Below are 27,353 nucleotides of genomic sequence, written 5' to 3' on the forward strand. Positions count from 1 at the left end.
TTAGTATTTACTGTTCTTGTTATCTATTTTATTTATGTTTTTGTTTATTTAAGATATTATTTATTTGTTTTTGCACCTTTGTATCTTCTGTTTGTGTATTGTGCTGAACTATAATTGGCCTCTGGCTGTTGTTCAGCACACAAATATTAATAAATAAATAAATAAAAGCAAATAAGTGTATCGCGATATCGTGGGCGTTCAGTAAAGTGTGTCGTCAATCAAAAAAGGTTGAGAACCACTGTACTAAGTTATTAAATTTAATTTTCTTTTTAACACTCCTTCCTGTTAACTTGTCACTAGTAAATGAAACGTTTTGAAAGTGATTGTACTGAGAGAAAGAAAAATAAGAAAATATTAAGAAAATCCGTAACAACTTCGAAGTAAAATTTATGTATACATTTTTAGATCTTTTTTTTTTTAATCTGCATGCCTTGAATAGTTTAGAAATTTCGAAGTACGGTTACTGTGAAAGTTTTTATAACGGAGATTTTATTTCTTCAGAGCTGATATCTGAGTATCACCACTTTGTTGCATATCTGAAAGTGAATATGAAATTTTTGCAAGAATATGCTGGAGATGATCGGAATTATAAAGATCTTAATATTCACAACCTATACAGTTGCATAAAAAATGAGAATATTTTGTCGAAAGTCCCCAATATGGATATTGATTAGAATTTTTCTGACATTGTTGTGACCAATGCATCTGGCGAGCATTCATTTTCCATGCTAAAATTAATGAAAGGTGAATTAAGAAACCGCATGGCACAATCACGCTTAAACAATTATGTTGATGAGTACTAAACATGAAATTTGGCGGAGATTGATTTTGATGACACAATTCACGATTTTTCCTACACAAAGTGCAGAAAAGTTGCTATTTAGAGACCAGTACCGTACTTAAAGAAAAGGTGTTTTTTCTCTCTTGTACGGAGGAGGTACCCGACGGCTTGCACTGCAGCCTGAGGCTTATTGTGCTTACCACTCCTATTCTGTGAATGACTAGGTAGCTGGACGGCCGTGCTCTTGTACAAGTACAGCACGCCGCACCGTGAACTTAACCCTGGCTATGGTCCTATGGATGATGATGATGATGATGTGTGTATTAATGATGGCGAAATGAGTCCGAGGTCCAATACCGAAAGTTACTCAGCAATTCTGCTTCAATTGGTTGAGGGAAAACTCCGAAAATTTTGAACCCAGGTCCGCTCTTTTCACGGTCAGACGACCTAACGTTATTTCACAGTAGTGGACAAGGAAAAGTGTTAATAAATATGTGACTGTGACTGAAGTACATCCCTTTGTTCAACAACAAAGAGGTGAGTTGTTTTGTTATGATGATGATGATGATGATGATGATGATGATTAATATTATTATTATTATTATTATTATTATTATTATTATTATTAACTTATTTTCTTATTCAAGGGGCCCTATTATTACTTTCATCGGGGACCCACATAATTCTTGATTCGTCCCTGCATAGAATATCTTTACATATTTAACTTATGAAATAACTGTACAATGCGTGGGACAACTCCTCCAGCGGTGAGTTCCTTCGTCCACGATGTTAGTTATATAGCGCACTATTGTTAATAGCGCAACAGAAATTTCGCATCACGTTTACACATGGCCGAATAGCACGCTATTTGCAATTTTTTGTATAGCGCTAGAAGCTGTCAGGAAGATCTTGCAGCACATGTTTACATGTCGCTATGAAATTCGCGCTGGATTCTCTGGCGCAAGAGCGTTCTACTTGACCTTGTAGCATTGACAGTCACAGTGTAGCCTTACTCGTTCGCGTGTCCATTGTAATAATTATTTTTCCATTTTGACCTTAAACAAATAAAGTGACAATGTAAGACAAAATGTTCAATAAAATAAAAATATATTCTTGATTATACTGTATGTCAATTCACAATATCATAACCATTCCTGTCGACCTGGTTGGCGAGTTGGTATAGCGCTGGCCTTCTATGCCCAAGGTTGCGGGTTCGATCCCGGGCGAGGTCGATGGCATTTAAGTGTGCATAAATCCGACAGGCTCATGTCAATAGATTTACTGGCATGTAGGCCTAAAAGAACTCCTGCGGAACAAAATTCCGGCACATCCGGCGACGCTGATATAACCTCTGCAGTTGCGAGCGTCGTTAAATAAAACATGACATTTAAAACATAACATTTAACCATTCCTACACATTATATATCAACCTCATAATATTTAATATTACTGGGTTAGTGCAGGGCTGGGCGATTAGTGTTAGCTTGAGCGACTTACAGGTACCTGTCTCATCCTACTTCCGAATTGCACGCATCTTAGAACATATTGTCCCTCCCATTGAGGTTAAACGCCCGGACCTGGAAGTTGTTGATGTAAATCATATAACATGGGCCATGTCTCAACATATATTTGTTTCCGGACACATGTTTATAAGAACTTTTTTATTTTAGTTTCGACCTGTACTACCACCTCCTATAAAAATATGTTACAATTTTTTAAGCACTCTGTATATATCATATATGAAGATTTAAGTCCTACATTATATAAATAAAACAATATATATTATCATTTATATCAATAGTTTCGAGTATTTTCTATTTCTTCTACAGTTTTTCTTCAATAAACACAACGGAATATCTAGCACCGTACAGAAGGCTTACTGGACCAGCTGCAATATCATCTAACTTGATCACGAAAGAAGGAGATAGCGCCTGACTTTCCTTAACGCTGTGTACACGGCGCAAGGATCGTATTGCAAATCAAAAGTCATTTGTGCGCTTTTTCCTCATGGCCTCTGCAATCTAGTAGTTTGCTGTGCAGTTTACACGGTGCAATAGTGACCTTGCGCTGAAAATTCATTGCAATGGACAGAAAATTAGCTCCGTGAACAAGTACCTTTAGAGACAAAGTCCCCTAGCGAAGACTTAAACTTGGGGGGCGCGAGAGCTCGTACTCCCGTGTACGAGTTTTCGAAGTTTTAGTATCCTAAGTAGGCCAACAAACTAGTTATAGCAAAGTTGATATTGGCAACCAATTTGGATAATGGATTATCTCGCATTCCCTTCCCCTCCCTATGCTATTTCAAACAGACATATGCACTATTGATGGGATTGACCTTGTTCAGCACGATAAATAGAGGCTTATCTAGTCTCTGGCACTCGAGTTTTAAAGCACTTGAGATACTATAGAGCAGCCTGCAGCACTAAACCCACATATCAATTCATTTAGTTACATAATATAGCATGATGTTTTGATACGGTCTCAGATTGCACTATGTTATCAGATGCAAGAACGGAAGAATACTGAAGCAAACACATTCATAGGAACAAATACTGGATAGTGTCGGCTTTTGTTGCATTTGGGCTTCGAAGACAGAGAAGATGGCTCAGAAAAGGTAGGCCTGCCTACAGTTCACTTCTTTGCACGTTTGTAGAATATGAAGAAATGCATATGAACTTGCATAATAAATTGTAAATAGTATATATAGCATTATACTGTAACTGTATATGATCACTAGACTTCGGATTTTAGGTAAAACCCTATTTTAATCCTTAAAAGATAAGTTCATAAAAACTTGCAAGTACACGTTTCATATAAAACTATGCCTAAAATTGGTATTTTAATAGCACCTAAAATGCTTATTTTGACGACAAAGCCTATTTTGACCTATTATAAGTATGTTTCATTTCTAATAGGTTAAAACACGTATTCTTATTTCGAAAAATGTATTTTAAATTCCAAATGTGTTCCTGGTTCTGTTGGAAATAAAGTACGGGATAAAAAAAAGTTCTGCAGACAAATGTAGGACTGAAGGACCTGCGTACGGTACTGCTTCAGATATCCTAGCAAGAAAGAACACGGATTTACAATGTAACATTCCTGTCCAACTAGTGTCAAAATTGAAATACGCTCCTGTTACTTCATTGGGTGTGGAGCGTTCATTTTCAGCATACAAATTTGTGCAAATCTGGCTTCCAGGTAGAAGCTCCCTGTGAAGCAGGTTTGAATAATTTCAAGGAAAAATTGTGACGGTGTCGTGTATAGTTCCTGGGGTACCTCAGTCGGTAGCGCGTTCGCGCGCTAAGCGAAGGGTCCTGGGATCGATACCCGGCCCCGGAACAATTTTTCCTTTAAATTATTCATACAAATTTGTGTTCAGTGACGGACGGCATTGCTTTTTAGTTCAAAATTTATAAAAAGTATTAGTAATTTATTGTGAAGCTTAACGGATAAGGCTTGGTAAAAATTGACTATATTTGGCTTGTGTACTGAATTTATGTCTAAAACTTATTTCACATTTAATTGTTTAGCTTATGTATTAGATATTTGTTGTTCTTGTACTTTTAGTAGTAGTGGTGGTGGTAACGGTGTATAAGCATTTAAAATTATTAAATTCTAGAAGTGAATTCCTGATGATTTGGAACATGTTTTTAAAGAAAACATTATTTTTTGTTAGAGCCTATTTTCAATTCCTTAGAGACTATTTCCTAAACTTTTAAGCCTATTTTAAGCACCTAAAATTACATTTTAACGATCTAAAAATCCGTACCCTAATAATCACGTCATCACATATTACACTATGAAGTAAATTTTCGAGTCTTTTCAATAATGAACGAACTGGGGGGGGGGGGGAGAACCAGTGGCGATATGTTTAGGCCTACCCAGAATTTTGACTTTTTAACTTTATTGCCGGTATGCTTTTTCTATGTATAACACGTTGCGATATCGTAGATTATTCGCCAGAAAATTTCCCGATTTTCTAAATTACATAAACATGAGCTTTTACTGGCTGTTATTAATTGTAAGTGTTAATTCAAACATTTGTTTCCAGTGCAACATTAATATCTAGAGCCTGCTTATACAGGGACATCATTTTATTTTTACTTCAATTTTTATTGTACCTGAGTTTTTGAATGTACTTCACTCCCACCCCTTCTACTAGTGAACTTACAATCGTTCGCCACACAGAGCCAAGGCCGCGTATGCAGTACTGAGTGAGTATAGCACGTTCCAGAAATATGTTCGCGTTTTCCAGTGACGAAAGAGCTTTCAATATTGAATCATATTTTCGCACAGGTACTGTCGTCCGTTTTCCTACGTCGCATCCTGGTTTCCCCCACCTGCTTCTGTTCGTCCCTCTGTAAAGTCTAGTAGCTGGGCTGTCTTAGCTCTTTTCTGAAAACATTAATTTTATGTTAGGAATTGGACGTCTACGTAATATTATACAACTGTTTAAAATAACTTAAGTAAAAGGGCCTTATTAAGTAATTAGCTGTCATGTGATCCCCCCCCCCTTTCTACGACCCTGCGACGTAACCACTTGGACGGACAGTAGATAGCATTTCTGGGTAATTTTATCTTTTCGGATCGGGAAGAAGTGAAGATTAAATTTACAGTACGTAAAGTACTCTTTTATAGAGTAGGTACAGAATTATTTCAACATGAGTTACTAGTACGAAGGACGAAACTGGTAATTGGAATTAGGTACAAAAGTCTATAGTGCAGTAATATGCACAAAAGAACTGAACCCTGTATCGAAATGAACGGCCACCATTTAAAAAAAAATGTGTTTAAATATCCATATTATGATTATTTTTCAATTTAACTTCATTCTCTATATTGTACGCTAATGTGCTGTAACAGTACAATATACACTGCATAATTAATACGTCCGAATGGATAGCTCAATTCGTGAATAAAAACACTAAGGGCCGTATTCATAGACATTTTTAGCGCGGGTTTCCGGTGGATGGTCAGCGTTTTTCGTATTCATAAACCAGTGTTAGCGATAGGATATGATTTGAATTCTGTACAAGTAACCAGTCGATAGCCGGGGCTAGCTTAGTACGCTCGTAGCGCGTGCTGCGAAATGTCTATGAATAGCACCCTAAGTGTTAATACAGTACTGTATTTTGATTAAACAAAACCTAATGAAAATTATCAAACTCGAAATCGTGATATTTCCTAGTTTACGTAAAGGATGAACTACTTTTCTTCCCTCCTATAGCTAGTAAAGTGATCTGCTTGTATTTTACGCCAGTATCATCGAACTCCAGTCTTGGAAGGGGGAGCAAGTGGTGTTTCCGGTTCTAGACCTTTAATTCAGAGATATAGCCAGGTTAATATTAAAAATGTTAGTAAAAATAAAATGATGTCCCTGTATGTATCCTGCTTATGCTAGGCGGAGATAGAACCATTTTCTTGGGAGAAGGGCGCAATAGGACGATAAAATAAGCTAATTCATAGGTAGTTACATATGAGGGGATTAAAGCCAAAGCGGTGTAAGTCATGTTTTGTACATTTCGAGAAATGTATTATTATCATGAACATAAAAATGCGCTCACATGCATAGAAAAGACAATACAGGTACCGGTACCTTTTTTTTTATACGGAGGAGGGGCTGTAAGGTTTGCATTTCAGCCTGAGACTTATTGTCCTTACCATTCCTGTTCTGTGAAATATTTTTTGTAGCCGAAAGGTCGCTCTCTTGAACAAATATAGCACGTTGTACTTTAAAACCAACCCGGGCTGTGGTAATGATAGCAATGTCATTTGAATAAATGATAGCGAAATGAGTCCGAGGCCAAACGCCGAAAGTTAGCTAGCACTTCTACTTCACTTATTTAAAGGAAAACCTCGGAAAAACTCCAATCAGGTAACTTGTCAAACAGAGATTTGAACCCGGATCCGCCAAGTGGGGATTTGATACGCAGACGAAACCGAAATATTCTAGGTCTAGGAATAGACGGTTCTCTGTAGATTATTCTGCTTCTGCTTCAAAACTCAATGCTCTTGAAGCAATGAATGTTGATCAGAATAATACAAACTCAGCCTCGACATTAGTAAAAGTCGGTCATAAATGAAGAGTCCACTGCAAGAATGATGGATGTCATTTGGAATACATTTTTCAGGAGAAGCAATTGAAAGTTTGAAATGCTTAGCGCTCAAAGTTTAACTGTGATTTTCCGATCATTACTGGACATTGACTATCAGTGTTAATGCCATATAACTCTCTATGTACATTCTATATGTCTTAAGCTATGCATTGACAGTCTTAGTTCATTTTCGAGAAGAAAGTGACATCTATCATTCTTGCAGTGGACTCTTCAAATCTGAACGGTCAATTATAGTAAAAGTAGGCATAAAGTTACAGTTAGCTACTAGGAAGCAGCAATGCAAATGTATTGCTTCACTTTTAAAGTCAGAACTGGGTGAAAGGTGTCTTCCATATTTCAGCCTAATGCTCTTCACAGAAATGAAGGATTTAGAATACTTAGACTTAGATGATCGAACTTCTAAATTATCTTAGAGGGATTATGTAGTTATAGTGGGTGGATAAGGTAATAGCATAAATAGAAATTATAGTTATTTCATTGAGAAAGACCCCAACATAATGGAGAAAAGCAATCATAACAATGCATGTGGGATACCTCAGTCTTTTCAGTAGGCACGACAAGCCCTGTTTTCACAGGACGGTATGGAATGTGAATAAATGGCTTGAGCGGCCTTGATGGGACTTGTTGCGTCACATATTGATTTGATGGTTGTAACGTTCTAAGACCTATAATAAGATATGAATATAGTACATCACATGGACTGCATCTGAATGGTACAATCAAGAAGCACCTTTCGCTTTTATTGCTCATAACATCAGAGGTAGCCACGTTAAAAACAGGTTTAGGCCTACAATATTCCTGTGTTAGTTAATTCTAGGGTTTGTTCTTCTCTCTAGGTTAAACTCCTCGGAATTATGCTTTATTCATACCTAATGCTAGAGAGGTAAGCAGCCTTACCACTTTGACCTGTGGGGAGCATTGTCCCCGTACACCCTCGCCCCTGTATCTCCGCCTAGGTATTATCGTCCCACTCATTAGGTTAACGTCGGCCTACACTTCAACCATAGTATAGAGAACTTATAAACCCGAGTCACACGGGGATAGTTTACAGGAGTCAAGTGCTTGAAGCCTCTAAACTTGATGCTATATTTGTGATCACACGGAGACATTAAACTTGAAACCATGCTTGAAAAAAAAAGCGCGCGCTGAATGTTGTATTCGTAGTGGTGTTTGAATTCTTGTATTCTGTTATAGTTAATAAAAATCAATAGTGAACTGGCATTTTTAGTTTGGTGAAACTGAAGATGCCACCAGCACATATTCAAGCATGTGTGCAGCTAATTGGCGCCTTGTTATTGTATGAATTACAAAATATTTTTTAAAAAAAGGAAAAGAGAACATGGGTTAAGAATGGATTCGTAGAAGAATTATGCACGGCGCATCTAATACCTTGTTGAAAGAATTAGCTGAAGAAGGTCCTGCAGAATACAGGAAACATCTCAGAATGAGTCCTGTTTTAAGGGTTTTTAACTTTTTTCGAACCACTTCTACGTTTATGTTTTCGAAACCTTGTTCCATGAGTTCACTGACTAGTTTCTGCAATAATAATTCCCGCTTGTTTTTACTGAGGTATTCTTTGTCACGTATATTCCATAGAAGTTCACACTTCTCATACACTTCCAAAAACTTTATGATATCGTTGGCATTCCACTTAGGGGCGCTCATTATTAATAATTATTAATTTACTTCGACAGTAGGCCTAAAACTACAAACTTTCTATTTGCCAAGTTGTTACAAGTTCGCATTCACACGCGGGAAGTAGTGTAGTCAAGTTGGTCACGTGACGGGAAAGTGGACACAAAAGTTGACGGGTCGCCAACTCAAATTCTGCTTGACCGCCAAGTCACAACTTGACTGTCTCGACCATATCACACGGGGAAAGTTGAAGGAATGTAGACTTGCTCCAAGCACTTGACTCCTGTAATCTATCCCCGTGTGAATTAGCCTTTTGAGTTTTGATTATCACTCGCTTCTGTGCTCCCAATCGTGTATAAGTTAATGGATTGATTATTGTTTGGGACCGCAAGACTCCTCGTGCAGTAAGTTGCAGTGTATCTATGCAGTATTCTACTATCGTATCTTCAAGAGATAAGGTACTGTTATCCTACATAAATGTAGGCTATACAGGCAGATTCACGAGGACTTACCGTCCTTTACGGAGCTTGTTTCCTGAAGACATTTTGAGCAAGAAATGTCATATAAACATAATTCCCTTTCTCAATATTTTCAGAGTTACACTAATTTAAAGTTGTTTGTAAAATACGGTTTTTCTTTAGTTTGAAGGTAAAAGAATACCGTAATAAATAGAGAATGAACCATTCAGAAGTACTTTTCTTTAATTGACAAGTATTATGAAGCTAAAAATGTGCTGTGAACTTCTTAGTTGCTTCGTACAGACATATTTTTCTATTTTTAACTAGAAAATTACATTATTCTTACGCACTTATCACAACAATTATTACAAATCACACCACTTCCACCGACTTAATTATTTTCAGTTCAATTTTCCATCCTAATTTACAGTCTTGGAGAGTTTACAACACATTTTAAAAAATGTCGCCGTCTACTTGAGTACACTTGGTCGCACGCTTATGAACAGCACTCGTCGCTCTACGTAACTGCGTACAGCTATAGATCCAGTGTTGCCAACACATAAATTGTATCCCCGTCAGTATAACACCCGGAAATCCGTCAGAATCCGTCGAAATTAAAAAAAATAAGACCCAATATATAAATAAATTTTAACACAACTTGCTTACCAATACTGATTAAAATAATAATTCGTCAACATCTAAATTTTAACACAACTTACTTACCAATCCTGATAATAATAATAATAATAATAATAATAATAATAATAATAATAATAATAATAATAATAATAATTCGTCAACATCTTGATTACGAGGAAATCTGAAACAGGGGATTCTTAAACATGGTACGAAACAGGCAGGGCTATTCAAATAAAAATTAAAATCTCCCAAAAATTAAACAATTAAAAATGACAGCAGTTAAAAATGTCAAAAGACGATGTAGATGTCCCCTGGTAGAGGGGAAGAGAAGGCCTGATGGCCTTATCTCTACCAGGTTAAATAAATCTATACTAGGCTAATAATAAATCTGTAGCCGAAAATTTTCTGGTAATTTTCGATTTTCCAAAAATAATTGGTCCTAACATATATAATTAACCGAAAATCGCTTTTTTGAAATTTTTGTTTGTATGTCTGTCTGTCTGTATGTTTGTTACCTTTTCACGCGATAATGGCTGAACGGATTTCGATGAAAATTGGAATATAAATTAAGTTCGTTGTAACTTAGATTTTAGGCTATATGGCATTCAAAATACATTATTTAAAAGGGGGTTATAAGGGGTCTGAATTAAATAAATCGAAATATCTCGCTTATTATTGATTTTTGTGAAAAATGTTACATAACAAAAGTTTCTTTAAAAATAATTTTCGATAAGTTTTATTCCTTGAAAAATTTTGATAGGATTGATATTTAATCAGATAAATGAGTTTTAATATTAAAATAACTGCCATCTAAGGCCGTGTAATGAATTAAAAAACAAATGACTTCATCTATAAGGGGCCTTGGACAGCAACAATCGAAAGCTATGAAAGATAGCCTACAGAGAATGTTTCTGTGTTTGTATGAAGTAATATCGGAAGCTAAATTAACCGATTTGTATAATTAATTATTATTTCACCATTGGAAAGTGTAGTTTCTCTAGATGGACATAATGCTATAATGTTATTACAGTAACTTCTGATATAATATAATATAATATAATATAATATAATATAATATAATATAATATAATATAATATAATATTATATAATAATATAATATAATATGTAATATTATATAATATAATTTAAGTTATTTGAAGGGTTCACAACCATAGTGGGCCAAGCGCCATTTACTGAATACGTAGAAAACAAGGGTTAAAATTAAGTTATTACCATAATTCAATGGAAACCTATAACAAGTAAAATAAAATATACACATTAAATCTAAATGATGTCAAACTTCATTAAACTATGGTTGCATGTAATAAAAATTAAGAAACATGTTAAAAGAATTGTCATTGCACCAAATGAGTGTCTCTGGACCAAAATGATCGCATTTTAATTATTTGGATGCAATTTAAATTAAGTAACATATTAAACGATTTATCCTTCTATCAAACACGAATGTTCCCTGGATCAAATGTCCTATTTTAATTATGTAATTACTTTATATTTATTTCTAACGGGTGCAGCGGAGCGCACGGGTACGGCTAGTAAATAAATAAATAAATAAATCGTAATTTCCACCAGAAAATCCGTTACCCGTCAAAAAGCAATTTTTCCCGTCCGCTACGTTGAAATTCCGTCAGTTTTGACGGAATTCCCATTCCGTCAGTTTTGACGGAATTCCCGTCCAGTTGGCAACACTGTATAGATCTCGCAAGTACGGATTACCGACGGAAGGATTGCGAATCAAACACTGCGATAAGGAAGAGCGGGTGAGAGGAAAGGTCATGAGATAACTTGAATGATATTCAAGAGTACAGTCGGAAGAGAAATGACATCGATAGAATCAATCTTGCGTTGTGATAGTTACATTACGACTTTATTTTGTTCCATTGTATGTGAATATGTGTTTTGTATCGCACGGTATTATTATTTAATTCGTAAACATATGTTGCGCGTTTAATTAGCTTCGAATTTTTCTCTTGCTACGTTCTTTATTTCCACAGCGATGTCCTCATTTGTTCATCTTCTTGGAAGAGACAGTACTTCCATCGGCTCGCTCCTCTCCCCCCTCGGAGTGCCTGCATACACACGTCAAAACAGACAGCAACGCCACCATTGGTTTTCGGTAATCGTTTCTTGCACGAGCTATATCTTTGATTTTCGTAGCGCTCGCGCTGGCTGCTGACTGCACGCTGACCAAGATCACGCGTTCACAGCGATGCGTTCCAATAACGAAATGTAACGCTGTAAATATTGAGAATAGGACATTTTTTTGCTCAGAATGTCTTCGGAAATAAGCTCCGTGAAGGACGGTAAATCCTCGTAAATCACTCTGTATACTCGTAATTCGGCGTATTACAAATCACAGGTAAAGGTAAAGGTATCCCCGTAACATGCCATGAAGGCACTTGGGGGGCAGGGAGGTAGAGCCCCTTGCTTTCCATGACCTCGGCACTAGAATGAGGTGGTGTGGTCGGCACCACGCTCTGACCGCCTTTTACCCCCGGGAAAGACCCGGTACTCAATTTTATAGGAGGCTGAGTGAACCTCGGGGCCGTTCTGAAAGTTTGGCAACGATAAAAAATCCTGTCACCACCTGGGATCAAACCCCGGATCTTCCAGTCCGTAGCCAGCTGCTCTACCAACTGAGCTACCCGGCCACCACAAATCACAGGAAAACTCATAATGCCACCAGAGATCTATGCGCCGACAAGTTGCAGTGTTTAGAAGACCTAGGAATCGATGGCAAAGAAATAACAAAGAAGACATAAGAGGCATTTCTCCGAAGTAAAGAATTTTTTAGAAATGGTGCCAATTACGTATTCATGGCAATGGCGTTATTTTCTATAGTGAATTTCCATCGATTAACAGGTGACTCGAAACTAGAAAAGGCCTTAGCAGCTTCTTATGGAGAGACGTCATTAAATAAAGGACGAAGATCATACGAGAGCTATGATAAGCACCGGTATCCAGGGTGCGAATTAAGATTTCTGATAAGGGAGGAATAGAATCCTAGATAGAGAATACCATACATAAAATAATTATCCTCATTCGATACAGCTCAACGCTTGGTCGCACTGAGTTGCTTGTCTTGTACATATACTCGTATTAAAACAATTATATTTTGTGAGGGGGACAGAAGTTTCCATAGCAGGGATGTTGATACGGATATATGAGAGGGGGATAACTTTCCAACAGGGACAACAATAATGAGGTCCGTTTTTGCAAAACTTGCTAACTGAAAAAAACTAAATTTTACAGGAGAGACAAAACACTATAGTAAGCAAGTTTTGCTGTATGTCTGCAAGTTTTGAAAAAACGATCACACTTTGACACACTACAATGAAGAGAAATAACCCAATTTTACTAAGACGCTTTGAACATCATGTAGAGGCCGCCTTATGTTAACGAATCCATCAAAATCTCAATTTTGCGAATTTTGCAGTTAGCAAGTTTTGCAAAAACGATCCTCATCTCCAAAACGTCGTGGTTTATATAAATTCATTGATAAGAGGAAATGTTTAGTGTCAACTGGTTTTTCACAAATAGCACCAATATTACATTTCAATCTGAATTTAAAACATGGAATCATTTTAAAATATTTTAAAAGGCTGATATTAAAGTTTTGAAATTGCCAAGTTCTTGAAAATTACAATTCATAACATCGTAACTAAAAATTATGTAATTCCCTGGACTTCATGAATGTATTTAAAGTGACACTAATGACTATTTTTGTGTCAGTATGTTGAAAGTAGACACCTAGGCCTATATTTACGTACAGTACATATTTTAATGAATGGCTCTAGAATGAATACAGTATAATAATCCTGCAGTTGGCCCAAGACGTTTATTTACTCACATAAATAAAACAAAAGTTCGCCGCCTTGGCTCTGTGGATAGCATAGGCGCTTCCTATACGTGGTTCGATTACCGGCGTGAGCAATAGAATATTTATTTTCCGTCCATGGGACTGAGCTTTTGTCCCTTGTCCCTGTGTTGTCTCAGCGGTGGCTCTGTGCCATGGTGACCACACGACCCGGGAGGCCCGCGATGTGTCTGTCAGGTGTTGGTCAAAAGATATACTGCATCCTTCCAGAAACTATATTGGATTGTAAATCGGTATGAAATGAAAAGGTTAAACATGACGTAAAAAGAAAGAAAAGTAAGTAAATCACCGAAAGTATGTTATTATTCTTTAGAATTTATTGTTGTTGTTTAGTCAACGTCCGAAGACAGGTCTGAACCTCACAAGTGATACCAACATGGCACCACTTACGAGGCAACTAGGCCAGGAGATAATGGGGTAGGGTGGCCAGTTCCTTCCCCCCTCCATTGCATACATCGCCGATTAGCTACATATTACACTAATCAGACTTCAGATACATACAAACAAAATGTTCTTCCTCAGACACATATCGTCAAATGAGATGTACTGCCTGATAATAGATGTACATATCAGCCAGAACCTCAATCAGAGGTAGGCATACTTTAGAACAGCGGTGGCGAAAATGCTATCGTGCACCGAGCCACTGTGTAAGCTGCAACGAGCATAGCACCTATGGAGGGAGGCGGACACCCGAAGGGGAATTGAAGCAACTGTCTGACATTAACGGTTTTTAATTTTCCTTACGTCAAGCACTTAAATAAAATTATATACAGTACAAGGTTACAAACTAATGTTTAGTATGTGTAACGAAGAAAGAAATGAACAAAAAAACATAGGACACATTATCACAACCTAAAATTAATTGTCTTCAGAATGTCTCTGCGGCAGAGTTTCAAAATCAGGAATTATGTCGCTTACTGCCAGTCATAGTTGATCACGAAGGTATTTGTCTGTCAGTCGTGATCTAAATTTGATTTTTACTATTTTCATTGTTTAAAATAATTTTTCACAAACGTAAGTTGTAGCGAACATGGCTTGAACAGAGCAACCGAAAGAACGAAGCTTCAAATATTTATTTTTTTGCCAAAGATTTGAAAAGCTCAACATTTGTCAAGTCCTTACATCTAGCTTTCATTTAACATCACATTGTAAATATGTGAATTTAAATTGAAGATCTAACCGCATTATTCGTACATCTGCTGAAAAAGAATCGACGTACAGCGATGATGATGATGATGATAATAATAATAATAATAATAATAATAATAATAATAATGATAATAATAATAATAATAACAACACTTAACCCTTTAATGTTTCATCAGTAACATGTAGTAACTTATAATGCCGTTTTATGTTATACAACCGTTTTCCTAGTAATACTTGTGAATAAATCATAGCCTACATTTAATATTCTCATCATATTGTCAGCAAAAAATGCATCCTCCCATCCTACTTGAAACTTTCGTTTTTATAGAGGTACATGGTTTCGAAAGAGACATTGCGACGATACGCCACACGCAGGTGAGAGACAAATATACATGGAACGGAGTTTGACTCCAGTGAGTGAGAGGGTGGGGGTTTTAGGTAGGAAGCAAGGGAAATGCACTGCGAGCCACAATGTGCTCGTGAGTCGCATTTTCGCCGCGGCTGCTTTAGAAATTATAAATAATTAATTATAATTAGGTAATTCCAAATCCTCATGGGAGAAGAAATTTTCTCGTGAAATTTCGGCCAGTGTATGGGACCGGTGCCCACCCAGCATCGTGTGCACTTGGGGAGCTACGATAGGTAGCGAAATCCTGTTGCGAAAACCAGCTATAACGGCTGGGGGGATCATCGTGCTAACCACACAATACCTCCATTCTGGTTGGATGATCGTTCACCTCTGCTTTGGCATGGGCGCGTGAGGCCAGCAGCCGGCTGGTCGGTCTGGGCCCTTCACGGGCTGTAGCACCACGGATTATTATTATTATTATTATTATTATTATTATTATTATTATTATTATTATTATTATTATTAATTCCAAAATCTGTTAATCTTACATAACAAACCACTGCACAAAGACATTACCGTTAAATAAAGACATACGGCCAATGTTCAGACGATATTACTTGACATTGTTCAATTTACGATGTCAAGGTGGTATGCATATATTATATTAGCAGAAGTATGCTTATGAAGCTGAAGGTCCATTTAGCCTCCAGCTGTTTGATCTGTAGTAACAAGAAAAGAATCAACCAGAGAGGAGTCCGCATTACATAATCTGTTGCTTGTATCTACGTTCCGAGTGCAGGTATCTTATCAGAATATTTCTCGCACGTGAGAAACATTTTAGCAAATAAAACAGCATACTCATCAGACATTGAAGAATTTGTGTTCAGTAAGTGCAATTACATATTTATTAAGTTGTAACAAACAGGTGATATAAGCAGTTGTAATACAAAATTGTAGCAGTGTGATTTTAGGAAAGTTTTCGTGAAGACGAATTAGTTAATTTGAAAAAGATTTCAGACTACAGACATTGGTCATACATACATAGTCCGTGAGACATGTGATAATTGAAGCTAGAATTATTTTGTAATATCGGTGTGGAAAATATGTAGGCTACGGTACCGGTACTTCTATACAGAGTGTAAGGGGTATAAGTGTTATTATTTTAACTGATGATTCTTCATGTCATAAGGAAGAAAAATTGTCCTCACAATTGTTCTCTAATTGCAATATTTAACGAATTATTAAAGTTTACAATATGCAATGTTGCTGGATGGGAGGAAGGAGTTTACAGGTAGGCTACACGGTATATACAGCTGAAGCGGTGACAGACATACAGATACAAAACAGATGCTCTGTTCTATTGCAGAGCCGGACCAGGCCAGCTGTTGTTTACATAAAACGCGCAGCAAATACAAACTTTCAATCTCAATAATACAACATTACGGTAAATTTCCATTTTATTTATCAAGAATCGTTTACTGCACAAAATCACACGAACGTTTTTTTTTTTTTCTAGTGCAAAATTTTAATCTCTCCCGCGTCTGTAAAGCAGTAACATTTTAAAGAAACTTAAAGTTTGCAGTTTGTCGTATTTGAGGACATGACACTTGACGAAAAATCACTTCTTACAGATAAATCATTCATAATTTGTTGTCTAAGTTCAGTTTATTTTCGTATCAATGCGAACTCGTTAAATTATATTGGTCCCCGCACTAGGATCATACACTTTACTCATGTAAAGTACACAAAAGAACATTGCAACATACATCTAACAACATGTTGTAGTTTTACAGAGAACAAAACGATTTTAAATTTTGGTACGTACGTACACTATACCGGTACGTCACCAGGAAGTAAGTGCACGTAAATGTTTCACCACTATGCGGTACCTGTTTTGTTGAAAGATGGGACTTGACAGGAGCGTTGCGATCGGAAAAACAACTAAATATCAGTCAAATAGCGTGATAGGCCTATTGCCTTCGAACATACTTTAATGCTCGAAGCCTGTTGCTATGGTAACAAAGGTTGAGTTGCCAAACTTATAGTTTCCACGTGGCGAATGCTTAATAGCTGTCTTGGCAACACAATGTTAGCATTGATTCTCTGTCGATTTTTGAGTCAACGCCCGTGGAGTAACGGTTAGCACGTCTGGCCGCGAAACCAGGTGGCCCGGTGTTCGATTACTGGCCGGGGCAAGTTACCTGGTTGAGTTTTTTCCGGGGTTTTCCCTCAACCCAATATGAGCAAATGCTGGGTAACTTTCGATATTGGACCCCGGACTCATTTCACCGGCATTATCACTTTCATCTCATTCAGACGCTAAATAACCTAAGATGTTGATAAAGCGTCGTAAAATAACGTACTACTTTCGATTTTTTTATTATTTTTTTACCTTCACGTCAGTTATTGTCAATTAATGTTTTAACGTCAGCCTTCCATTAGCTGGCAGCGTGGTAGTCCATATTGGCAACATAGCGCTGTAGTTCCAAGCTCGGCCGCTTAACTGTCATGTCCCATTAAAAAAAAAAAGGGTATAGTTTGATCATCCTTACATCCCTTATCCCAAGCGTAGCCAACACTATATTTTATAGTCGCGACGCTGTTATTTCCGGCGTGACTCCTCCTCTTTGCTTACGTCTTAGGAAGTCAAGGCTCTATAAAGTCTAGGTAGGTAGTATCGTTCGCCATTTTTGTTCTTTCGTTGCCGAGCTACCAGACGAGGGATCTATTTGCCACACCGTTAAACATTATCATGTCGTAGCTCCTATGATAATAAATCAAACACACTGTAATTGAGCAAATAATAATTGAACGGCAAATAACGTCCTCGTGTGCTTTCTGCGAACGCCAACGAAAGAGCCAAAATGGCGGCGATTATATTAAGTATTTATCGAGCCTTAGGAAATGCATAATTTCTTCATCAGCAAATCACAAGACGCACACGTTTAAATGTAGCCGACCTGCAACGTGATTGGCTGCCGGAAATTAGAGCGACGGGACTAGGGGCCGTTTTCATAGATATTTTTAACGCGGGCTTCCGGTGGATGATCAGCGAAACTAACGTTTTTCATATTCATAAACCAATGTTAGCGATATGAATAATTCGTCCCTCCTCTGGCAAAGTCGGGGCTAGTTTAGCACGCTCGTAGCGGGGCTAGCGAAATGTCTATGAATAGCACCCTAGTGACTTTAACTTAGCCCGTGCAGAGCGAAGCGGTTGCGGTACAGTTGCGTCGCGGCCAGGCGCGGACAAAAAGACCAAGGGTCCCTAGACAGTTAACAGAGTTGGGCTCCCTTTTTGGCAATTTAGAAAAAAAAAAAAAAAACTTTACTTTTATTTGTTATTTATTTAATGAACTTATTTTTTTCTCTCTCTTGGACGGAGGAGAGACCCGAAGGCTTGCATTGCTGTCTGAGGCTTATTATGCCTACCACTCCTATTCTGTGAATGATTGGATAGCCAAATAGCCGCGCTCTTATACAAGTATAACACGCCGTACTGTGAACTGAACCCGGGCTATTATATGGATGATGATATATAAATTAATGATGGCGCAATGAGTCCGAGATCCAACGCCGAAAGTTACCCAGCAATTCTGTTTCAATTGGTTGATGGAAAATCCCGGATAAAAACCCAATCTGGTAACTTGTCCCAGGATATGAACCCAGGCCCGCTCGTTTCCTGTCAGACGCGCTAATCGTAACTAATAAAAACATGCGTTAGAAACACGGCAAATTGTAGTGCTCTTGGAACTCTGAATTTAATCAAATTTGATTTAATTCAGTTAATTTTAAAGAGAGAGGAGCACTATAATCCAGCACTGCAACCTTATTAGACCTATTGCGCTGAACGTCAAGCTAGGCGCATTTCCAAACCCGTACCAGCTGACTACAATAAGATTCGCTGCGTACTGTACCCAGGTTCCTAGCAGGAAACCGCATTCGTCCCTATGAAATGATGGCAGAACGGAGAGACGTTGACAGAAATGTATATGCCTAATATGGGGAAACAGGAGAACCCCGAGAGAAACCCCAATTGCGACCTTGTCCGCCACAAAATTCCAGGCCTGACCGGGAATCGAATCCGGACTGCCTGTGTGACAGACTGAAGGTCTGACCACTCAGCCAACGCAGAGGACGTTTGGAATTTGTATCCTCGACAAACATCTCATTATAAATCTATACAAAACCAGAAAGATATCGACAGTTTTCTCTCTCACACGCGGGAAGGGAGCGACTTTGTGAAGTTGTGCGGTGCGGCTAATTGCGCCGCCTGCCTGCCTGCCTGCCGTGTCGGGACTGAGCAGCTGACGAGAACTCGCAAATTTGTATAATAATAATAATAATAATAATAATAATAATAATAATAATAATAATAATAATAATAATAATAATAATAATAATAACAATAAAAGAGTAAGTGAATGCGAATATGGTACTATATAGCGTGCAAGTGATATGTTGTACAGGGACATTAATTTATTTTTACTAACATTTTTAATATTGATCTGGCTATACCTTTCTATTAACGATTGAAACAGGAAACACGGGTTTCCTACCCCTTACACGACTGGAGTTCGATGATACTGGCGTAAAATACAAATAAATCACTTTACTAGGTATAGGAGGGAAGAAAAGTAGTTCATCCATTTATGTAAACTAGGAAATATCGCAATTTTGAGTTTGATAATTTTCATTAGGTTTTTGTTTAATCAAAATACAGTACTGTATTAACACTTAGTGTTTTTATTCACGAATTGAGCTTTCCGTTCGGACGTATTAATTATGCAATGTATATTGCACTGTCTACAGCACATTAGCGTACAATATAGGCCTATAGAATGAAGTTAAATTCAAAAATAATCATAATATGGGTATTTAAACACATTTTTTAAAATGGTGGCCGTTCATTTCGATATAGGATTCAGTTCTTTTGTGCATATTATCACACGATAGACTATTGTACCTAATTCCAATTACCAGTTTCGTCCTTCGTACGAGTAACTCATGTTGAAATAATTCTGTACCTACTCTATAAAAGAGTACCTTACGTACTGTAAATTCAATCTTCAATTCTGCCCGACCCGCACAGATAAAATTACTCACACATGCTATCTACTTACTATCCGTTCAAGTGGTTTTGTCGCAGGGTCGAAGAAAGGGGGAGAACAGTTAATTACTTAACGAGGCCCTTTATGTAAGTTATTTTAAACACTTGTATAATATTACGTAGACGTGCAATTCCTAACAGAAATTAATGTTTTCAGAAAAGAGCTAAGATAGCCCAGCTACTAGACTTTACAGAGGGGCGAACAGAAGCAGGTGGGGGAAACCGGAATGCGACGTAGGCAAACGGACGACAGTACCTGTGCGAAAATATGATTCAATATTGAAAGCTCTTTCGTCACTGGAAAACGCGAACATATTTCTGGAACGTACTATACTCACTAACTCAGTACCGCTTACGCGCCCTGGGCTCTGTGTGGAGAACGGTTGGAAGTTTACTAGTAGAAGGGGTGGGAGTGAAGTACATTCCAAAACTCAGGTACAATAAAAATTGAAGTAAAAATAAAATGATGTCCCTGTATAAACTGTAATCAAGATTTCATGCTATAAATTTGAAGTTGTAAAGGAATAGGTTTTTAGCTGCATGGACTATCTTACATTAGCTAATAATGTCTCGAGGAGAAGTGTCAGGCCTACATAAATCTGAGTGTTGTAATGTGGCGAATAGTACAGAAAATAGAGGGGCGTGTGGCTTATCTGAGCCAGACGTTTTAGATATTAGTATCAGTAATAATAGCGCGGAATCAATTAGGCCTATTTCATTATCACTTAAATAGGGCGAAAAATGATAGTGATCCTATTTCCGAAGATCCTACAAGATGGATAATAAATTAATACATTCGTAATCATGTCGCTAAATGAAGTTACGTTACTCAAAAAATGGACATTCATTTTAAAAATTCAAGCTGGCAATATTATTGAATTTTCGAGGTATATGCATACTTATGTAAAATTTGTTTTACAGAACAATGAAAAAAGATGAAAAACAACGAAGATAGTATCCGTTCTCCCCATTAATGTCTTTCAGCCATTGATTTTTTTTTTTTTTTATATATTTAAAACTTAAATTCCTTACGATAGTGTGCAGAGAAGAAACACTGCTGTGCAAGATTCCGCATCTCGTAGCGAAATATGCATCTTTTTTAACGTAGTCGGTAATATAAACACACATGCCCCCGGAATTACAACGAAAACAATAACTACGATAGAACACCAATAGTCTACTTGCTATGACACATGAATGAAACATCTGGCTAACACGTGTTCGCTGTGAAACAATCGGCAACGCCGACCTGTCACCATAGTCTCTGATTGGCTGGTTTGAGCGGTTACCATGGTGACTGCCTTGAAGCCGCTGAACTGTCAATACCTTTCTAGTTTTATATAGACAGTGCAAAATGAAGTTACTCGTATTTAACAACGTTTACGTTGGTACTCTCGCAACTTTCCCAGTACCGGTACGTAACAAAAATAGTCAACGAGTTAGATCTCTTCTAATAACTCGTTGAAAATAGTGTATGTACGCCTGCACGGGGTCTGACCGGATTAGCGTCAGCTGGGAGCGTGCGCGTGCACGGCTGGGAGCTGGAAACAAAATGACAGGGTGTCGATAAACAAACTGAAGTGAAGTGAAATTGCACATGTTAGTAGGTTTTAACATATTTTTACGAAGATGGAACGAAATTGTTTTAGAGTGATTGACTCCAACACGGGTGGAAAATGTTTAATATATAACAATTTCAAATTCAGATGTTTTAGAAAACATAATAGTGGCATTTTAGTTTGGAGGTGTTACATTAAAAATGCTGTGCAACAATCAAAACTGATAGTGATATGAGATGCACGTTAGCAATAAACGGTGATCACGACCATAGCCAGGTGAATGAAATAATATTGAAAGACAAATATTAAGGGCGGGTTGTAAGCGTAAAGTTCAAGAGGATGGTTATGATTATGAGAGGCCTAGATGGCATGAATTTTCCGCAATAAAAAATAAAAGTACTTTGAGTAAACACGATGTGGACTTATAGTATGTCGAAAATCAATGTATCGCGAACGTAGAAAATTCTGGCAAAAATTCCAAATAATGTAAAGTATGTAGACCTATACGAAATTTAGATTCAGTGGCGAATATCCAAATAAAGTAAGTGCTATTTCCTACTTTCTCTATGTTGTTGTCCAGACCTGTGGAGTAACGGTCAGCGCGTCTGGCCGCGAAACCAGGTGGCCCGGGTTCGAATCCCAGTCGGGGCAAGCTATCTGGTTGAGGTTTTTCCCGGCGTTTTCCCTCAACCCAATAAGAGCAAAAGCGGGGTAACTTCCGGTGTTGGACCCCGGACTCATTTCACCGGCATTATCACCTTCATATCATTCAGACGCTAAATAACCTAGATGTTGATACAGCGTCGTAAAATAACCCAATAAAATAAAAAATCTATGTTGTTATCTAAGTGTGCTGTTTATGGCCATAGCTTTGCAGCTATAAAATGTGCTGTTTTGGGCTATTGTACCGCTTATCAGGAAGTAAATAAATCTCAAGAGTACGTTTGTGGTTTTGTTCTGTCCCGAGTTCGGCAACTTACTATTATATCCTATGACAGGAGTGAGTTGCGGACTCATTAACATTAAATACACCACCCAGTCAACAAGAGAAAATAAAAACAAAACAAAATGTGAATTAGACCTATGCGAACATAATTATACAAAATCAAATCCATTATCTTAGTCAGCAAAATATTCAAGATAGGTAGGTCTAACCTATTGAAAAGCAAACGATATACTCGTACATACCTTCTGCAGCAGGTCTACTGTGAAGATGATGTGGATGGTTGGGGTTCTTATTTCTGTTCCATTACTGTAGTATATTTTTCATTAGATAGCACTTTCCTTAGAAATTGTTTGTTGGATTTTATATGATTATAATAATAAAAATCACTACTTGAATATTTAGAATTAACTTTCACGTTTAAAAGTTCCTCTAGGCCTTTACTGTTGACATCACTCTATTAATGGGCTGAGAAGTCTCCATTACACAATGTGCAACTTTCATCATCACTGCCATAAAAATATATTAAAGAAACTTATAGGTACTAAGCTTACAACTTTTCATGTAAAAGTAAAAAAGCAGTAAGTTAGCAGTCGTTTCAGACACAAAATAATTACAGTAGCCATCACCAAAAAACAACAACCAGTGTAATGCCTTCCACAAATGACCGGTAAACCAGTAAACTCGTTAAGTCAGTGGCATATAGGAGATCCACAAATGACCGGTAAATCAGTAAACTCGTTAAGTCAGTGGCATATAGGAGATCTAACTCCATGCTAATACACTGACTGTGTCGCTGAATTAAACGTTACACATACAGTATGCCTGTTTTACACTAAACTTGCTTTCGGTTACCACTACTGCCACTACTTGTTGCTTGCTTCGTAATGTACGAGTATTCATGTTTTTTTTTTTTATTGAAATAACTTTAGTTTACTCTTTTGGGTGTTACCACACGCATGTTGTAATTTATTGTATTTACTAAGTTCGGAATCCTGAACCCTTGGAATTTCAACCGAACACCTGTTTATTCTACAATATTTTTGTTGCAATCCCTGGACCAGTATACAAAGGGAAATGTCTTGTAGAAATGGAAGGAACACTGTTGGTGCTGAATGGCTGCATTTTTCTAGCGATACATGATCTAAGAAAAAAAAATCGACCATTTTTCTTGTACGGAACTCCACATTTTGTGTTTATATCGTTGGATCTTCGTGATTAACAAATTCTACACGGCTATTAACATAAACTGTGCTCGATACCATGTTTAATAATGGCGCTTGGATTTATACTGTGATGTTCATCCGGTTGCTATGACGTCAACAATGAAATGACGTCATTCCTTATTTTCATGTTTTGGTTTTGTAGTGTACTTTTACTATTCGTATGATAAAAATTCATAATTTTACAGTGCGTCTAGAACTTGAATGGACTATTTAGAATTTTAAAAAATATTTATTTATTCGAATGCCAGGTACAGGCAAAAGAATGGGCCAACTCTTGGTCGAAAGAAATACTAAGTTCTATCGCACTGTTCACTCGTGTAAACGAACTGCACTTCAAGGGTCTGCTGTAGTGTCTCTTCATTGAAAGTCATCCGTCTACGTGGCAGACAACCTTACGACCACTGTATAGCTCAGTGGTAGGATGTCTGACATCCGTACCAGAGGTTGTGAGTTTGCCTCCAGGTACGGTAAAAGTTTTTTTTTTTTTAATTTTAGTTTTTAATTTATTAGTCAAATGTCAAATGGCATTTGTTCATAAACTTCGTTTTGCCTGCCTTGTAAAAATATTATTTCCCATCACTTGTGGGCTATTATTAGGCGAGATCTGGCCTGTATAAACAAAAATACTGTTTCACATCCTAAAAAACCGTATGCATATTAAACATAAATAAATAATTAAATAAACAAAAAAAAAATTGTTAATATATTAACAAAAAAAAAGCCTGTAGTGAGGACTAGTATCTCTTCCACAAACCACCTGAGTCAACAACTGCCCTCATTCTGCACGGCATGGAGTCCACAAGATTATGGAACAGGTTAAATTCATGGCCACCTCCTCCCACGCATCTAGAACTCTGCCCCACAATTCGTCAGCTGTCCGAACTGGTGGTTGTTCTGCCCAATTAGAGCATAGGATCCGTTTGACTGTAGCCCACAAATTTTCAATCAGATTCATATCTGGCGATTTTGAAGGCCAGTTGACCGCCTCCTCGTAAACCATCTTTGAATCCAGTTGGCGGTGTGTACTGGGTGATTATGCTGCTGGAAGAAAATTGTTCCTTCTGGATATCGTTCTCGGGTGAAAGGAATCATTACATTTGCCTAAATGCGTTCGTAAACTTCTGCCATAAACCGACCGTGGATGCGTTCCAGGTGTCCTACACCATTGTATGACATCCATCCCCAACAAGCGACGCTCACACGACCTGACCTGTTAAGTCATCTCACGAAGCGTTCATCGTATCGGTGGCCATCCATATGATAACTAGGGCAGAGCTGTCGTTGCTACTGGAGACAATTACCTCATCGGAGAAAATGACATTTCTCCAATCGAAGTCCTGTCGGAGAGTAGCATATGCTAGAAGGTCACGACATGCTCCATCGTCAAATTTTCTCTTCTCACAGCTCGACGACACCATATACCACACTCTCTAAAACGTCTCCTCATGGTGTGTGGGAAACCTGGAAAGTTGGACACCATCTTGAGTTGAAAAACAGTTCTAAAGGGGTGGTTCTCAACTTCTCTCAATAACATGGCGTCCTCTTCCCTTGTAGAGATGCGCGACGGACAAGGAATGGGACGATTCACAACTTCACTATTCTCAATAAAAACTTTAGCCCACTGCTTAGCAGTTGACAATGGACTCCAACCTCTCTGGCTGCCATCGATGCAGAATAACCTACGCGAACCAGGGCCTTGTTGACGGAGTTGTCTCTCTGCCATCTTCAAGTGTAATGATGAGACAGAACATTTTATTAACAGACAGGAGTATTGCTTGAAAGAGAGAGGGAGGTTTATTATTTATTACAGTTTGGGCATATTCTAAGAGATGTCGCAACATAAATATACCTTTGCAAGACATATAATATGTCAAATTTGTAATTAAAAAAAAAAGAAGATTATGGGAGATTCGAACCTTGAGCTGCTACTTTTTACTAGTTCAAGAGACAAGAGACCAGCTGTAACGACTTATGCTACTGAGATTGTTAATATCGTTTTGGCATAATATGTACTTTTCCTGTTTATATTCGCTCCTGTTCATTTTATTTATCAATTTTATTATTATTTCACTCTTCAGAGGCCCTGATATATCTAGAGTTAATTCTTTATTCGATTTTATAACATATTTTAGACTCTTAAACAAAATGCAGCAAATTTAAATGGTTTACTCTGGATATCCATGGACTCTGGTTATAGACGACTCAAAGGCCTTCAGAGGAATGCAAGCCTCGAATTCTGAGCAGGGAACTATTAAATGACTGAGACTATTAAATGACTGAGATACTGGTGCATATTGGAGATACGACAGACCATCACCATGGTTTTTGGATTGCCAGCTAAAGAAAAATGCGTGGTACTGGTACTGCAGATGGAGCTGGCTTAGGCGAGCAACACAATGGGCATAAAACTCATTTCATAACAGATGCTTAGGGATAATCCCGACCTGTCCAGTAATTATCTACACCTACGTCTGTTTAATTACATCTCTGTTATTACAATCTATCCTGAAGAATTAAGACATTTCATTTGTTTTTTTTTCTACTCTTGTGAGGATAAATATTCAAAGTAGTGAAAATCCTTGACCATGTGACCAGCATGGCCCAAGACCACTGGCGAAGACAACACAGAACAAATACAAGACAAGAGACGCTCCTTCAGTTGTAGTGGAAAAGAAATAAAACTCCACTTCCTTTTTCAGTCTATTATCCCACTCTCTTTTTTAGTCAGATATTCAGTATGGCCTTATTGTTTGGAGTGGAATTACAAAAACTAATCTTGTTTGATTAGTCAACATTCCGAAGATTGGTTGGAACCTCATAAGCGACACCTATAAGGCATTACTCATGAGACAACTAAGTCAGGACCATTAAATTTATTACAAAAACAAAAAATTAAAATTTGTTTGAAAAAATTTTGATTATCCAATTAAATTAATTTAATCTGCATTTAATGTATTTCAAATTAAACCAATTTATAAATATATGCTATTAAAATTTTATCACAAAAATTTAACCAAGTATACTGTTACGACTTTTCTTCGTATTGTAAAATTAATATTGAGCTCACCTGTATAAAATTCCATGGCAAAATAAAAAACAACACACAGTATTGTTAAAGAAGGTTCAATCAAGTGGTAGATGTACTATATATATTCCTTATATATTACACGTACATGATCACGGTACAAGGACAAATAATTCAACATTAGTTCATTCTTGGATATACTCCTAACACTTATTGTTGTACAGTGAAGTAGGTTATTATTTGTTCAAATAACTTAACAGTTCATCAGTCAACATTACTATAACCTAAATGATTTAAAGCACAGTTGTATAATTCTGTAACTAAATTACCTCCTCTGAAATATAATAAGAACATTAGGAATATGTTAATGTCTTCAATTTGATTATTATGTAATTAAGTAACTTATATTTATGTGTATAAATTAATCAGCCTATATTATATTTGTATTCTCTAACTTCGGAATATTT

The 27,353-nt window shown here is 37.2% G+C and overlaps 1 protein-coding gene across 3 annotated transcripts in view; it reads left to right on the forward strand.

Moving 5' to 3' along the window:
- Positions 1 to 2,810: 2,810 nt before the first annotated feature.
- Positions 2,811 to 27,353, forward strand: part of LOC138713293 (mitochondrial enolase superfamily member 1-like) — a 44,087-nt gene continuing 19,544 nt past the window's right edge. The window contains exon 1 of one of the 3 annotated variants that reach the window (XM_069845272.1): positions 2,811 to 3,395. In XM_069845272.1, the coding sequence (XP_069701373.1) occupies positions 3,382 to 3,395 (14 nt within the window). In that variant the 5' untranslated portion in view covers positions 2,811 to 3,381. Of the gene's footprint in view, positions 3,396 to 15,771; positions 15,910 to 21,712; positions 21,733 to 27,353 lie in introns of those variants that run through there. The other 2 variants (XM_069845274.1, XM_069845273.1) reach the window with 2 other exon arrangements.

Source organism: Periplaneta americana, chromosome 14 (assembly GCF_040183065.1).
Source record: "Periplaneta americana isolate PAMFEO1 chromosome 14, P.americana_PAMFEO1_priV1, whole genome shotgun sequence".
Taxonomy (NCBI): Eukaryota; Metazoa; Arthropoda; class Insecta; order Blattodea; family Blattidae; genus Periplaneta; species Periplaneta americana.